At 33.4% G+C, this 14,703-nt stretch overlaps 1 protein-coding gene across 1 annotated transcript in view; it reads right to left on the bottom strand.

Annotated features, from left to right (window-relative positions):
- LOC143245898 (cardioacceleratory peptide receptor-like) overlaps positions 1-13,650 on the bottom strand; it is a gene marked incomplete at its 5' end in the record, with an annotated part of 39,066 nt that extends 25,416 nt beyond the window's left edge. The window contains 5 exon segments of the mRNA XM_076492151.1: positions 4,514-4,789; positions 6,475-6,568; positions 8,550-8,653; positions 9,661-9,796; positions 13,642-13,650. Coding sequence (XP_076348266.1) covers positions 4,514-4,789; positions 6,475-6,568; positions 8,550-8,653; positions 9,661-9,796; positions 13,642-13,650 — 619 coding nt within the window.
- Positions 13,651-14,703: the final 1,053 nt, after the last annotated feature.

Here is a 14,703-nt window from a genome sequence, read left to right as displayed (position 1 = left end):
GTTACAATCGCTCTTTCTTTGATGAACATCTTTCATATGATTCATCCATTCCTATATATACAGATGGTTCCAAATCGAGTGACTCAGTGGGATCTGCCATGGTTTGTACAGTTCAATTGTGGCACACAGACTCTCCCCTACAGTTTTCGTTTTCACTGCCAAATTGCATGCCATCTGTCTTGCCCTAAATTATTTTGAAATAATGTAATATACAAATTGTACAATATATACGGACTCACTCAGCTGTCTATTGGCCCTGGAATCATTCCATGATAGTCACCACCTTCTTCTCATCAATACCAAAAATAAACTAGCCCATCTTTCTCTCTCATCTGTCTCCGTCCAATTCTTTTGGATACCAGGTCATGTTGGTATTTGTGGGAATGAGCTGGCCGACAGAGCAGCAAAGTCTGTCTGTTCTGTATCTATCATCCTAGTACTCATTCCATACATGGACTGTGGTCCAGTTATCAAATCCAGACTGTACACCAGATGGCAGCAACCTGGAATGAGCAACATAATACCAAGCTTTTTCAAATCAAACCTTCTCTAGGCCTTTGGCCCTCTTGCTTCTGTAAGGATCGAATAGAGGAGATTGTTTTGGCAAGGCTACGCATTGGTCACAGTTTTTTAACCCACCACTTCCTTTTATCTGGTACTGCTGCACCAATGTGTGGTCTATGTGGCACTCAGATCACAATCATCCACATTTTATTATCATGCCATCCTTACAACCTAGAACGATGATACATTTTAAAGATGTTTGTAAGGCAGGTTTGCCCTTGACTTTGGCCCATGTTATAGGTGATTCTGCCCATCTTACTCATGTTTTTACATTTTTAAGAGTCATTGGTCTTTTACACTTAATTTAAGATTTTGTATCGGACCATATAGTGTTTCAGCATGATTTCTTTTACACATTTTAATGTTTTAACACGATTTATTTTACATATTTGAATTTTTATTTTGACTTGAACATAGGACTGGAAAGGCCAACTTCAGATGACTGACTGCGAATTTGATCTTGTTGCTTCAGCCTTCCTGGCATGTCTTAATTTTACACATTTTAGTTTTTATTTTTCTTTTGAACTGAACCCAGGGCTGGAAAGGCCAACTTCAGGTGACTGACAACAAGGGTGTACTTCTTGCTTCAGTCTTCCTGGCAATTTCTAATTTTACATATTTTACTTTTTTACCTTAATCACCCTATACCTATACTGTACCACATCTTGTCTGGCACAGATAGCCTTGTAGCTTTGTACCAATAAACATTGAACACCTACCTACCTACCTTCACACTAGGGGTATACGGATATATATTTTACTCTTACTAGAGAATATACTGATAAATATATTACTCTCGAATTAGAAGATATACTAGTATATGTTATCTTCACACTAGGGGTATCCTGATATATATTATCCTCACACTAGAAGGTATATTGATATATATATCATTGTCACATTAGAAGATATGCTGATATATATTATCGTCACACTAGGGGTACATTGATATATATTATCCTCACGCTAGGGGTATACTGATATATATTATCTTCACACTACGTGTATACTGATATATTTTATCTTCACACTAGAGATATACTGATATATATTATCCTCAAACTAGAAGTTATACTGATATATATATTATTCTCACATGAGACGATATACTGAGATATATTATCTTCAACTGTGGTTATACTAATATATATTATCTTCACCCTAGGGGTATACTGATATATATATATATTATCCTCACACTAGGGGTATACTGATATATATCATCCTCACACTAGGTGTATACTAATATATATTATTCTCACACTAGAGGGTATACAGTTTTACTAGTAGTTGTAAGATATTCTCTCTGTACATGATGTTTTCTAGAAATGTAAGTCAGATTCGGTATAATTATTAAAAATGTTTGGAATGTTTTAATCCTTGACTTAACAAACCGAATATAATTAGTATATAACAGTTAACCTGGATAAAACCTCAGGAAAAGAAAACAAGCAAAGAGTAAATTTAAAGCACCTACTCAGGGATCCATTCAAAACTACACGAAGGTTATCTGCGCTAGCTGTCCATAATATAGCAGTGAAAGACTAGAAGGAAGACAACTAATTATCACCACCCACCGCCAACTCTTGGGTTGCTCTTTTACCAATGAAAAGTGAGATTGACTGTAACATTATAACGACCTCATGGCTGAAAGAACGAGTATGTTCGATAATGTTTCGATACCTTCATATTGTGAGTCGAGTGTTTTATCCACCAGGCCATCTCAAGACCTATCGAGACCTTCATATTGTGAGTCGAGTGTTTTGTCCACAAGGTCATCACAAGACCTTTCGAAACCTTAATATTGTGAGTCGAGTGCTTTATCCACCAGGCCATCTCAAGACATATTTGAAACGTTAAGGTACAGAGCTTTGCCACACAGCAAATAGATATAACTGTTAAAGACCTACGCAAACATACAACCTTTTGGGAATATATTAATGATCCACCCAATAAAAAACCCTTTGTTAATCTGCTGAAGACGTTTAACAACACAGAACCGACAGTGGTAGTTTTCTATGTTCTACATCACTGTGAGTACACCATAAAATTATCTAATGTTTCATCAAGAAAATAAAATTAAAAAATATGGTGTCAATGATTCAGTTTTAACCACAGCACAGGCTGTAAAGTATCGAACGACTGCGGTTGTAGTTTTTGTCTTACATCAGTACTTCACATAGAACATAATTGTGTTTTTCAAGAAGGATACAGACGTTATTACAAATATTTAGTGTGGTGTTCAAGTGAAAATATAATAGTAAACTATTTTATTTATCATTGTATATATTATATTCTCAGATGCTCTTCTGTGTATTCTCATTTTACTAAAAACCCTCTCTGTGGATTTTGGAAAAAAATTTTGCTTTAAGGTTCGGATAGAGCTTGAATGACCATCGAAAGAAACTTTGTTACAAATGTACAAACTTTCGACAAGTTTTATACCTCGTCCAAATTTTATTTTCTAAAAAGTGAGTTTCTCTTCAACAAAACTCTACTCTACGACGTAGCTCATAAAGTGTGGCTATGCGTTTTTTAAATACTGATTGTAAAATAAAAAACTTCTGCTACTCTATTACTGTGTATTCTTCAATCTCGGTAATTATTCGATATTGCATCTTAAAAAGTAGCGACTTGAAGATACATGAAAACTTTATATGTTATTAATTTACTCTTTGTCTTCTCTGTATTGAAAGGTGTTTACGTCAGCAACATTTCAACAAAGAATATGATTGTTTGAATCTCAGTCACGTGTCATTCTATTAACTTCTTTGTCGCAGTAAAATAATAATTTTTTTTTTTAATTTTGACATTGATTTTTGTTCTAAGGACGCCAAGCAAAATAAAAATATGGAAACGCATTGTCGGTGAAGGGAGACGAGTTGAGTGTTCACCATACAATATTTCATTTTCTACGTTTGTAAGTATTTATTCTACCAATACCTGACTCTCAGTGGCTAAGTCTGTTGGCTTATTAACGCTAACAGGTGATTTCGATACTCATTGTGGGTATAGCAAAAGTTGACAGTTGTGCTACTTTGCGCTTAACAACAAATGAACAAAGATAAAATATGTCACTACTGCACCCCAGTGGCAAGTGTGCAGGCTTACAACCCTAAAAATTCGGTTTCGATATCCGTGATGGGCTATGTTTAAAAAACAAAATCAAATACTACTACTGCCACCCCTTCAACCTTTTGCAACAAGTTTTCAACGCTAAAAAACGAGATTCGGTAGTTGTTGTTGTTGTTGTTTTGAGTTAAGCACAAAGCTACACAATGGGCTATCTGTGCTCTGCCCACCACGAGTATCAAAACCTGGTTTTTAGCGTTGTAAGTCCGCAGATATACCGCTGAGCCACTGGGGGGCAGATTCGGTAGTAAAGACGGGCATAGCACAATTAGCTTATTGTGTAGCTTTGCTCTTAACAACAACCAGACAACCAGTCTATTAGCTCGGCATGACCAGGTGGTTAGGGCGCTAGACTCGTAATCTGAGGGTCGCTGGTTCGAATCCCCGTCACACGAAACATGCTCGCCCTTTCAACCGTAGGGACATTATTAAGTGGCTGTCAATCCCATTATTCATTGGTAAAAGAGTAGCTCTGGAGTTAGTAGTGGGTGGTGATGACTAGCTGCCTTCCCTCTAGTCTTACACTGCTAAATTAGGGACGGCTAGCACAGATAGTCGTCATGTAGCTTTGCGCGCAATTAAAAAACAAACAAACCAGTATGACGCTACAATATAATTATCTGAATGTTGTCACAATGATAGCTAAGCATAGATAAGTAAGGTTTTCTTCTCTTAAATACTACAATATTATTTAAAGGACACTATGAATATTATTACATTTTGGACACTTTATAATAGCACTTAAACACTAGCGTTAATATTGTGGTAAACGCTTTATCCATACTAAATGGTAGATTGATGTACAGGTAGATCAAACCTTTTGATCCTCTGGCTTTAGGGTAAGAGAGAGCTCTACTCTTGGTCCAGATAGTGTTTACGATGGCAGTGTAACACACAGATATCAGAACTGTTGGCAAAAAGAAGATGGATATTGCCACCAGAGATATGTATAGTCTCCACTGCCAGTTTTACAACTTAATCCAACACTGTAGTCGTCCTTTGATTGAGGATTCTTCATTCAAAAAAATTGCTGGAATCGCCGCAAGGGCACTTATTCCCCAAGCAGAACCAATGAGAATTTTTGATCGCTTCCCTAGGTTAATGAATAAAATAATAACGTAAATCTTCCCACATACTCAAACTTCGTGCAAGTCACGAAAACATTTTCACGTTATTTATATTTGTAAAGGCTATAAATATTAACTCAAGTAAAAAATGAATAAGATTATGGCTCTTTTCTTTTTAAACAAGAAAAGATAATGTCAGAAGACAGTGAAACATTTTAATTCAAAACAAGTGCTTTACTTATAATGTGACTAAAAAACTGCACATAACTTAAGTTACATAACAACTATGATATTCTACAGGGTGTTCGGAAAGTCACTGTGCACTTATATATTTATTAACAGACAAAACTGCACAGTGACTTTCCAAACATCCTGTATAAACATTCGCTCGTATACGTGTTTGTGAATTTACTCATATACAATTTTGATATGTAAACATCACCAACATCCACTAACTCATCAACTTTTTAAGATTCCTTTCTAACTAGGAAATAGACAATAGTTCGTTGTAAGAATAGCTTAGTTGGTTGACAGATATATTATAAGATACAATAATTAAGTTTGTACTAAACATGCTACGTGTTTCACTTGTTAACTGTCCATAGTTTACACCAGATCACATTACGCGTTTCAGATATTAACAGTCATTTGTTTACATCAGATCACACTACGTGTTTCAGTCGTTAACTGTCCAGAGTTTACATCACATCACACTACATGTTTGAATCGTTAACTCCCAATAGTTAACATCAGATCACACTACGCCTGTCAGTTGTTAACTGTCATTCGTTTACATCACATCACACTACGTGTTTGAGTCGTTAATTGCCCATTCTATACATCAGATCACATTACGTGTTTCAGTTAACGAACTGTCCACAGTTTACATCACATCACACTACGTGTTTGAGTCGTTAATTGCCCATTCTATACATCAGATCACACTACTTGTTTCAATTGTTAACTGTCAATAGTTTACATCAAATCACACTGCATGTTTCAGTCATTAACTGTCCATTGTTTACATCAGATCACACTGTAGCTTGCATTTGAAGTAGCAATGATACTACGGTTTTCTGCTTCTGAGTTAATAGGACTTTGTAATAGTTGTCGACAACTATGTGCCAGTTTTAGTAACATCCTTAGCATGGTACAGTTGGAAACAGTCGAATCCAGACAAAAGTTGAATAATTCTTTACATTTAACAGATTATTGTCATTCTTTAAAATCCCTCTTGGTTGTCTTCGCCAGTGGTCGATAGTCATATTTTTTTTTCTCAGTTGCCTCTCTAATGACACTCATCTTTGAGCATTCGGTTAAAGAAATGGTCTTTGATAGTGACACTTCTGATAGATAACTATCTTTTATAAGATAGAGAAATCTTTGCTGTAACGAATTTTCCCACGTAATAACCATTTGACTTCTATATGCTATAACTTTAACAATAACCTGATGTGTCACATCATTAAAGTGGATAAGGAAGGGGGGTTCTTATTAAAATGGCCAGATAGTACGTTACGCGAACGTTAAACTGTGATACGTAATCTCTTTAATTCTATTAGTATTCACATACAAAATAAAATAAAACTGGACTAGCAACCATAAAAACTTAATATCATTTATTTTATATTATATTAATATAGCTAGTTAGTTAGTTAGCAAATACATTCTACTATAGTGTTTTAAATTTTACGAAAAGTATAAAACTTACAACTTCCGGAGAATTTCATTGGATGTTTAATAGCATCATACCTGTCGATACTCAGCGCCACCAAAACATAAGTGGAGGAATACATAACTAAAACCTAAAAGACGAATTTTATTATCTTCATCACTCTTTTCATATCTAATAGCTTCTATACCTGCTAATGACTTTAAAAACAACTTCAAAATTAGTCTAAACTTTAAGCCATATAACCATTTCATATTCACACATGGCACACACACACATATATATACAGATTTAGAAGTTTGCGATTCGAATTGTTTTCTATTATTCTATAACTCCTCTATTTCAAGAAACACTCTTGTAATAATGATACCAAATTGATTGCAGTTGTTTTGCTGACTTCAGGTAGTTTCCATCACATCTTTGTTCTAAAGACATAACACTTGGAAGGAGAGAACGTTAATTCGATGACTGTGATATAGAAAACATTAATTAGGTGATATATTATATTCTTCCTCGCTTCATACACCAATTTGTTACGTGACGAAAAGTTAAACTACTTCGAATACATCTCTGACGAATAATTATCAAACTATAAAGCACAAGTCGAAACCCTGTCCCACTGGGTGGTGACTCAGAAGCGGCTGATGTCTTTGTAAGTTAAGATTATTTACTTTGCGGTTGTTTACTAACACTATTTTAGTTTCTTTCAAGGACAGAATATGTTATAGTTCTTCAGTAAAATTGTGTTATATCTAAATTAACAGAATACTCGAATTTATAGTTTAATCTACTTAAACTAATAACCTAATCTAGTTAAACAAATCACCTACTCTAGTTAAACTAATAATATTACTACTCTAATTAAATTAATAAGCTACTGTAGTTAAACTAATACCCTACTACAGGTAAACTAATAATATACTCCAGTTAATCTAATAATCTACTGTATTTAAACCAATAAACTACTCTAGGTAAACTAATAACCTACTCTAAGTAAATTAATATTCTACTCTAGTTAAATTAATAATCTTCTATAGTTAAACTGATAATCTACTCTAGATAAACTAATAATCTACTGTAGTTAAACCAATAATCTACCCTAGTTAAACCAATTACCTACTCTAGATAAACTAATAACCTTCTCTAGTTAAACTAATAATATACTCTAGGTAAACTAAAAACCTACTCTAGTTAAACTAATAATCAATTGTATTTAAACCAATAACCTACTCTAGTTAAACTAATAATCTATTGTAGTTACCCAATAACCTACTCTAGTTAAACTAATAATCTATTCGAGTTAAACCAATAAACCACTCTAGTTAAAGTAATAGTTTTCTCTAGGAAAACTAACAATGTATTCTAGCTACAACATCAGTGTTCTCTAATTAAACCCTCTGTTTACTGTATCTCACCCATTAGTTCATTATATGCTAACTACTACGTTAGTTAAACAATAGACTACTCGATTTAAACAAAAATTCTACTTTAGTTAAATCAACAGTTTACTCTATCTAAACTAATAGTTTACTCCGTCAAAATTATTAATATATCTAAATCTATATTCTACTGAAGATAAACAGACTATTCTAGCTAAACCAACGGTCTCTTCTATATCAACCATCAGTCTATTCTAGCTAAACCAACGGTCTCTTCTATTTCAACCATCAGTCTATACTAGCTAAACCAACGGTCTCTTCTATTTCAACCAGCAGTCTATTCTAGCTAAACCAACGGTCTCTTCTATTTCAACCATCAGTCTATTCTAGCTAAACCAACGGTCTCTTCTATTTCAACCATCAGTCTATTCTAGCTAAACCAACACTTTATCTAATCTAATAGCCTATTCTTCCAGTAATATACTCTTTCTGCTTTATTATCCTTTAGCTAAACAGTCTATCTAAAATAAAAGTCTGATCGAGGTTAACTGACGTAGTTAGATCGCATACACTTTAAGAAGTGACCTTAACTACAACTGTTAACACTATCTTTGCATGAAGTCATGTTAATAATAAAGTTATACAACATTATTATTTATTCCTCTACTTTACCATAGTTATCTATCTTAACTAAATAAAAGTTTAAACTTCCTATTTTATTAATAATGTGCTTACTTGTAAGTAACGAATTATTTTACAAACAGTATTTCCACCGTAGAAATCCACGAATATTCTCCAGATGATGTCTGTTAATACTTGGATTAATCCAACAAGAAGATCTGGATAAAATATTATGTTTGTTAGAACTTTGATGTAACAAACAAAAAGATCTAGGTAAAAGATAAGGTATGTTAGTATTTGGATGAAACCAAGAAGATGATCTGAGTAAATGATGGTATATTTTGATGCTTCGATAGAACCAACAATGAAACCTGGGTAAATGATGGTACCTACTAGTACGTGAATGAAACCGACAATGAAACCTAATAAAAGCTTATGTCTACTGGTACCAACAATGAAACATGATAAAAGAGTGTGTTTACTATAACTTGAATTAATACAGCAATGAAACATGTTAAACGATTATATCTACTAGTACTCGAATGAATCCAAATAGACGGTTTTGATGGATAAAAAATGAAGTTTATTAGTTCTTGGATGAATTCAAAAAGAAGGTATTCATGGATAAAAGATGAGGTTTGTTAGTACTTGGATGAATCCCAAGAAAGTCTTAATGGATAAAAGATGAAGTTTATTAGTACTTGGATGAATCCAAAAAAGAAAGGTCTTGATGGATAAAAGATGAGATTTGTTAGACGTCCTTAATATAGCAATTATAGACAAGAGGGGAGGTAGCTAGTCATCACCACCCAACGCAACTCTTGATATATTATTTTACCAACGAATAATGGAATTGACCGTCACATTATAAAAACCCCCATAATTGAAAGGGCAAGCATATTTGGTGACAGTATTCGAATCCACAACCTGTAGATTGCAATTCGAGCGCCCTAATCGTCAGGTTATAATGTTTACAGTCATAATTATTTTTTCTATAGTTTAATATTTTTCAAAAGAGACATATTTTACAAATCAACTCTTTTTTTCCAAATTTTTCTTCTTATTGACATAGAAATTGTAACCTGCATTAAGTTTAACTAACATATCCAAAATCCAAAGACTGAATTATCGTTGTTTTCAAATATCGCACAGAGAGCTATAGTTATTTCTTTTGCGCGTACTTTGACTATAATAAAATTTACCGAATAATTCCAAGTTGTCTTACCAGCCAGAGCAAGTTGCATGACGAAGAAATTCATCCGAGATGTTCTGTTCTTCGACAGAAGTAACGTGATCAGGACACAGCTGTTCCCAATTACAATCAGGATGAAGAGGGCCCATAATAAAATCAGTTGCTCAGTCTATGGCATGAGATTGTTTACACAAACAGAATTACACGAACAGTTTATTTGATTAGCACGTAAAAAATTACACGAACAATTTATATGAATAACACGTAAAGAATTACACGAATAATTTACATGATTAACACCTAAAGAATTACACGAACAATATATATGATAAACACACGAATAATTACAGGAATAGTTATATGATTAACACGTAAAGAATTACACGAATAATTTATATGATTATATCATTAACACATGAATAATTACATGAATAATTTATTAGTTTGATATACAAGAGACAGAGAAATTCTTTAATGAAGATGGATGCATCATTAACTTACGAACAATCCATTACACTGATATACAAAGGAAAACACAATTTCTTACTCAAGTAATATATATTAAAAAACTGATATTTCAGTGTGTCCATCAACAGGATCCTTAAAGTTAAGTTGTAATTAAGTATAAAGGTACACAATGGACTACAAGCACTGTGATAACAGCAGATGTAGAGGGTTAAAAATAACTGTTAAAAACAGTTAAAAACATACGAAGACTGCCACTACATAACAAAATATTACGTTAAACAAGGCAGTTCTTTTTGTATGTTAAAGAAAAAAACACCCTACTTTTATATTATACAACATAGGGATTTAAGTTTTACGAAGAAATATACTTCTATTCAATGTCAATTTGCAGAATATCAAAAGAAATACATTTATTTAATTGTGTAACTAATTAGCACTTACAAAAACAGCTATTTTATTTTCGTCTACAAAACATATGGTAATCGTGAGACAAACAGTTAACTTCGTTCCTAATATTCACCATTGAATTTCATTTACTCATACAGTCTTGGCCATAATGTTTTCATACACTTCTGTACTGATGTTATTGTCTACCTGCATGTAGTTATTTAGTAAATACCCGATAAGTATCAAAGAAGGTAGTGTATTAGTGTATAATAGAACAAACATGTACGAACTGTTATCTTGGTCTGTATAGGTTGTTTTGAGCATTTGATCGTCAAAATACACATACACAACTATTTTGTATAAAAGTGTTTACTTTAAGTATAATTATTTTCGAAACAGGTCAACGCTTTGTTTAGACAGTTTCTCTGTTCTTGGTGTAGAGTTACGTGTCGTCAGTTTCCAAAGGTTTTTGGACATCAAACTGTTCGACTGTACAGAAATGGCATGAAGCAGAGTGTACTGTGTTCCGAATCTTGAAGTGTTGTCGAACAACAGGAAACATTGTTCCGGGAATATATACTGGTAGATGTGTAAAACTACCAGTTTTACAGTATAATAACTGCCCAAAACGACCGTCGTTAGTCAATAGAAGTCGTGCAATACCTTACAACAAGAATGATGCAAACACATACATTTCAGGGTATCCAGAGGGATAGTAAAAAGGAGAATGGCCAAATAAAGTTATTTTATAAGATGGACTATCTTCAGACTGATATTAACCAGAATTCACAGTGTCACTTGGCTAAGACAGCATGAAAAGTTACAGTTAGGACATATTGGCAACATGCTATCTTTTCAGATGAATCCTGTTTCCGTTTTGTTAAAGCTGATGGTAATTTTCCTGTTAGTCGTTTGTCTAGAAATAAGATAGGGGAGACTATATTTTCCATAGGGAACACACAGGAGGCAGTGCAGTATATGTTTTAACAGCTACTTATCATGATGGAAAACTGCTCTTCATACTTTCCAGGTTAAAATAAATGGCGCCTCCTACAGGTATCACATGCAGATGATATTCCTGCTATTTGCTAGGGAAGATTTAGAAATAACTGTGTTTCAGGACAACAATGCCACTGCCCACAGTGCATGTATTATATAGGATTGTCTCCACCAGGAGGACGTTACAAGATTTTCATGTCTAGAAAAGTCTCCTGATGTAATCCCATTGAGAACCGTTGGGCAAAAACTGAGTCAGAAAATTGCTAACACGATTTTAAATAAGCTACTGTAGTTTATTTACAGTGCCTTATAGTGACAAGTCGAGATGAAATCGCGGTGGATTACATCAATAATCTTATCGACAACTTGTCGCGTCACCTTACGGAGGTTATTAGACTACGAAGAGGACCAACCAAGCACTCTGGTTTAATATTAATTGATATAAGTTTACAGACGTTATTTCTAATAATTTGATGTTATATTTTGTCGTTATATATGTTTGGTAAGATTTTGTTGTGATAAGTAAAACGCTGAATTGCATATCTTTCTATAGGTGTTCGACAAAAATTGTTTACTGTTCTAATCAATCGTTCATGATATCCATAGAACCTGTCTCATTATAGAAGTTACATATGTAGATGTTTAATATAACATGTGTTTTTCAGTTTGACAGCACTACATCTGTTTGTATTCTATCTTATTAATAATAATAATTTTATTTGTTATAAAATGTTCAAACATTTTAGTCAAGAATATACTTTTTATAGTTTCTGTATTTTTGGCAAAGCTGGTAAGCCTTTTCTAATCTTGAACTATTAAATAGAGGGAAGGCAGTCAATTAACACTAGCTTATCGTCCATCATTCATGCTAAGGAGAACTGACTGTCAATCTTATCACCACCTACAGCTTAATGTGTGAGATATATTTTGTAGAATCTCGTGGTTTGAAATTCGAAACCCCAGAACTTAAGTCACACTGAAATCAATTATTGCCACGTAGTTTTAGAGCTTCCTTCCGGACAAAAGAGGACATCGTTGTCTTGTTTACGATGTACATTTAGCGAATTTGTACGAAAACATAAATATGATAAGCCGACGATTTTACTGACACCAAGGAAATCACACGGAAATAAATCGTGCTCGTTGAAACGTGCATTATGTTGTAAGTAAAAATCGACCATGCGATGCTCTGAAAACAAGCAATTTTCTGGTTGCAAAGACAGAACTTCTGGCCTGCCATAATATACAAAAGCTGGAAGAATAAGGACTTTTAGGTAACGATGTATTTATGGTGATAGGATGTTATTGCTCATTTAAGCGTTTTACAGTCATTTCACTTGAATCCAGTGAAAGTGATGTAATTAAAATGTTACGATGAAATAAATCCCTAAATCGGCTTATTCGGCAAAAAAAACAATTATGATCCAACAGAAGATATTGCAAAACGATTTTCTACGAAAAGATTTATTTACTGTTCTGTTTCATCTAGTTTCTGTTTACTCAATCTGTTACTTTTATATTTATTTGATGTTTCACACATTCTCTGAAAAAACAATTGGTGCTTTTTTTTATAAAGTCTTGTTTGTAATCGGAAAAATCAATGGAATTAATTAATCCGTGTTTTGGATGAAACGATATTTCACACAATAGTACTTTAACAGAAACAATGACCAATATTTTACTCAGTTATATTTCAACAATAAATAATATTTCACAACGTTATATTTTAACAGAAACAATGAACAATATTTCACCCAATCATACTTTAACAAAAACGACAAACAGTAGTTTACCAGGTTCTATTTGAAGAGAAAAGATAAACAGTTGTTCACACGTTTTTAGTTGAACAGAAACAGTGCACTATCTTGTTCGGTTTCAACAGGAACAGTGAAAGGTACATACTTCGATCAGAAACACCAAGAAGACAGAGTCATGGTTCATAGAGAAACATCAAACAGACGTATTGCGGTTAGGGTCATGGTATGCTGTACTTGGAAATATTAGAAGATGTGCTTCAAACTGAAACACCGAGAGACATTATTAAAACATAATTATTCCAAATTTGAACATCCAGGTTATAAAAACTGAAAGAATGCTCCATATTAGCTGTAGCTACGTGACGTAACGTCTGACATTTCTGAGGTGGTTCGTGTGCGTTACTCGATGAAAATAAAAATGCACAGATTATGACACTTACGTTTAACAGAGTTTTATTTATTTGAGTGCAAATTCTACATTTTGAAATGGTGTAGCGAAATAACAACAAAAGGTGAAAGATCGGATACATTTCTCCAATAATTAAAAGTTAGTTTTGCTTACCGACAAGAATTTTCTAGAATGCATGGTGTTGGGGTCTAGTAAAACAATAAATAAACTATAAATAACATAAAAATACAAGATATAGATTTACTTTTTTAAAGGAAGTACATCTTGACAGTAATTTTATTAATAAATGTACACAACTTTAAACCTAAGATGAAGCTTTTGTCTTCTTGAACTAAAACAAAAAACCTGCACAAAAATGTCTGATGTTCCACTAAAGTATGTTAGATAAAACACGATAGTTATTCCTTCTATTCTTTTCGATAATTTTATTTTGATAATAGTAGAAAATTAAAGACCGCCAGGTATCACATTTCCAGATGGATCTACAACACGAGTACTAATCTTTGTTTCCAGTTAGCTTCACCGAGCTTGTTCCTTCTCTGACATCTGGAAATGATGGATGTTCAAGATGCTGCAAAAATCATTGAAACATTCTAAAAGATTCGAGTAAGATGGAGAAGAGAGTTATTTCGTTATGTTCTTTTCTTGTCTTCGAAACTTATACATTTAAAACTTGAGAGTTATTAAGCACGCTTTATTATTTTCAAAAAGAAAAGAGAAATAGTTGTTGACAAAAGTCAGAAAAGAACGTTTGAGAACTTGAAACGTACAAGACTTTTTTGTTTTTTGATATTAAAAGTGCCTTTTCTTTAGCCTAGAATATGTCATTCGTGAATAAGTGCTCCATCAAATTATTGGTTTGGTTTGGTTTGTTTTAAATTTCGCGCAAAGCTATACGAGAGTTATCTACGCTAGCCATCCCTAATTAAGCAGTTTAAAATTAGAGAGGAAGGTAACTAGTCATCACCACCAACCGCCAACTCTTGGGCTACTCTTTTATCAACGATAAAATTGACCATCACATTATAACTCCCCCACGGCTGAAAGAACAAGCAG

This window comes from Tachypleus tridentatus, chromosome 3, assembly GCF_004210375.1.
Source record: "Tachypleus tridentatus isolate NWPU-2018 chromosome 3, ASM421037v1, whole genome shotgun sequence".
NCBI lineage: Eukaryota > Metazoa > Arthropoda > Merostomata > Xiphosura > Limulidae > Tachypleus > Tachypleus tridentatus.
This window is presented reverse-complemented; position numbering and strand designations above follow the sequence as displayed.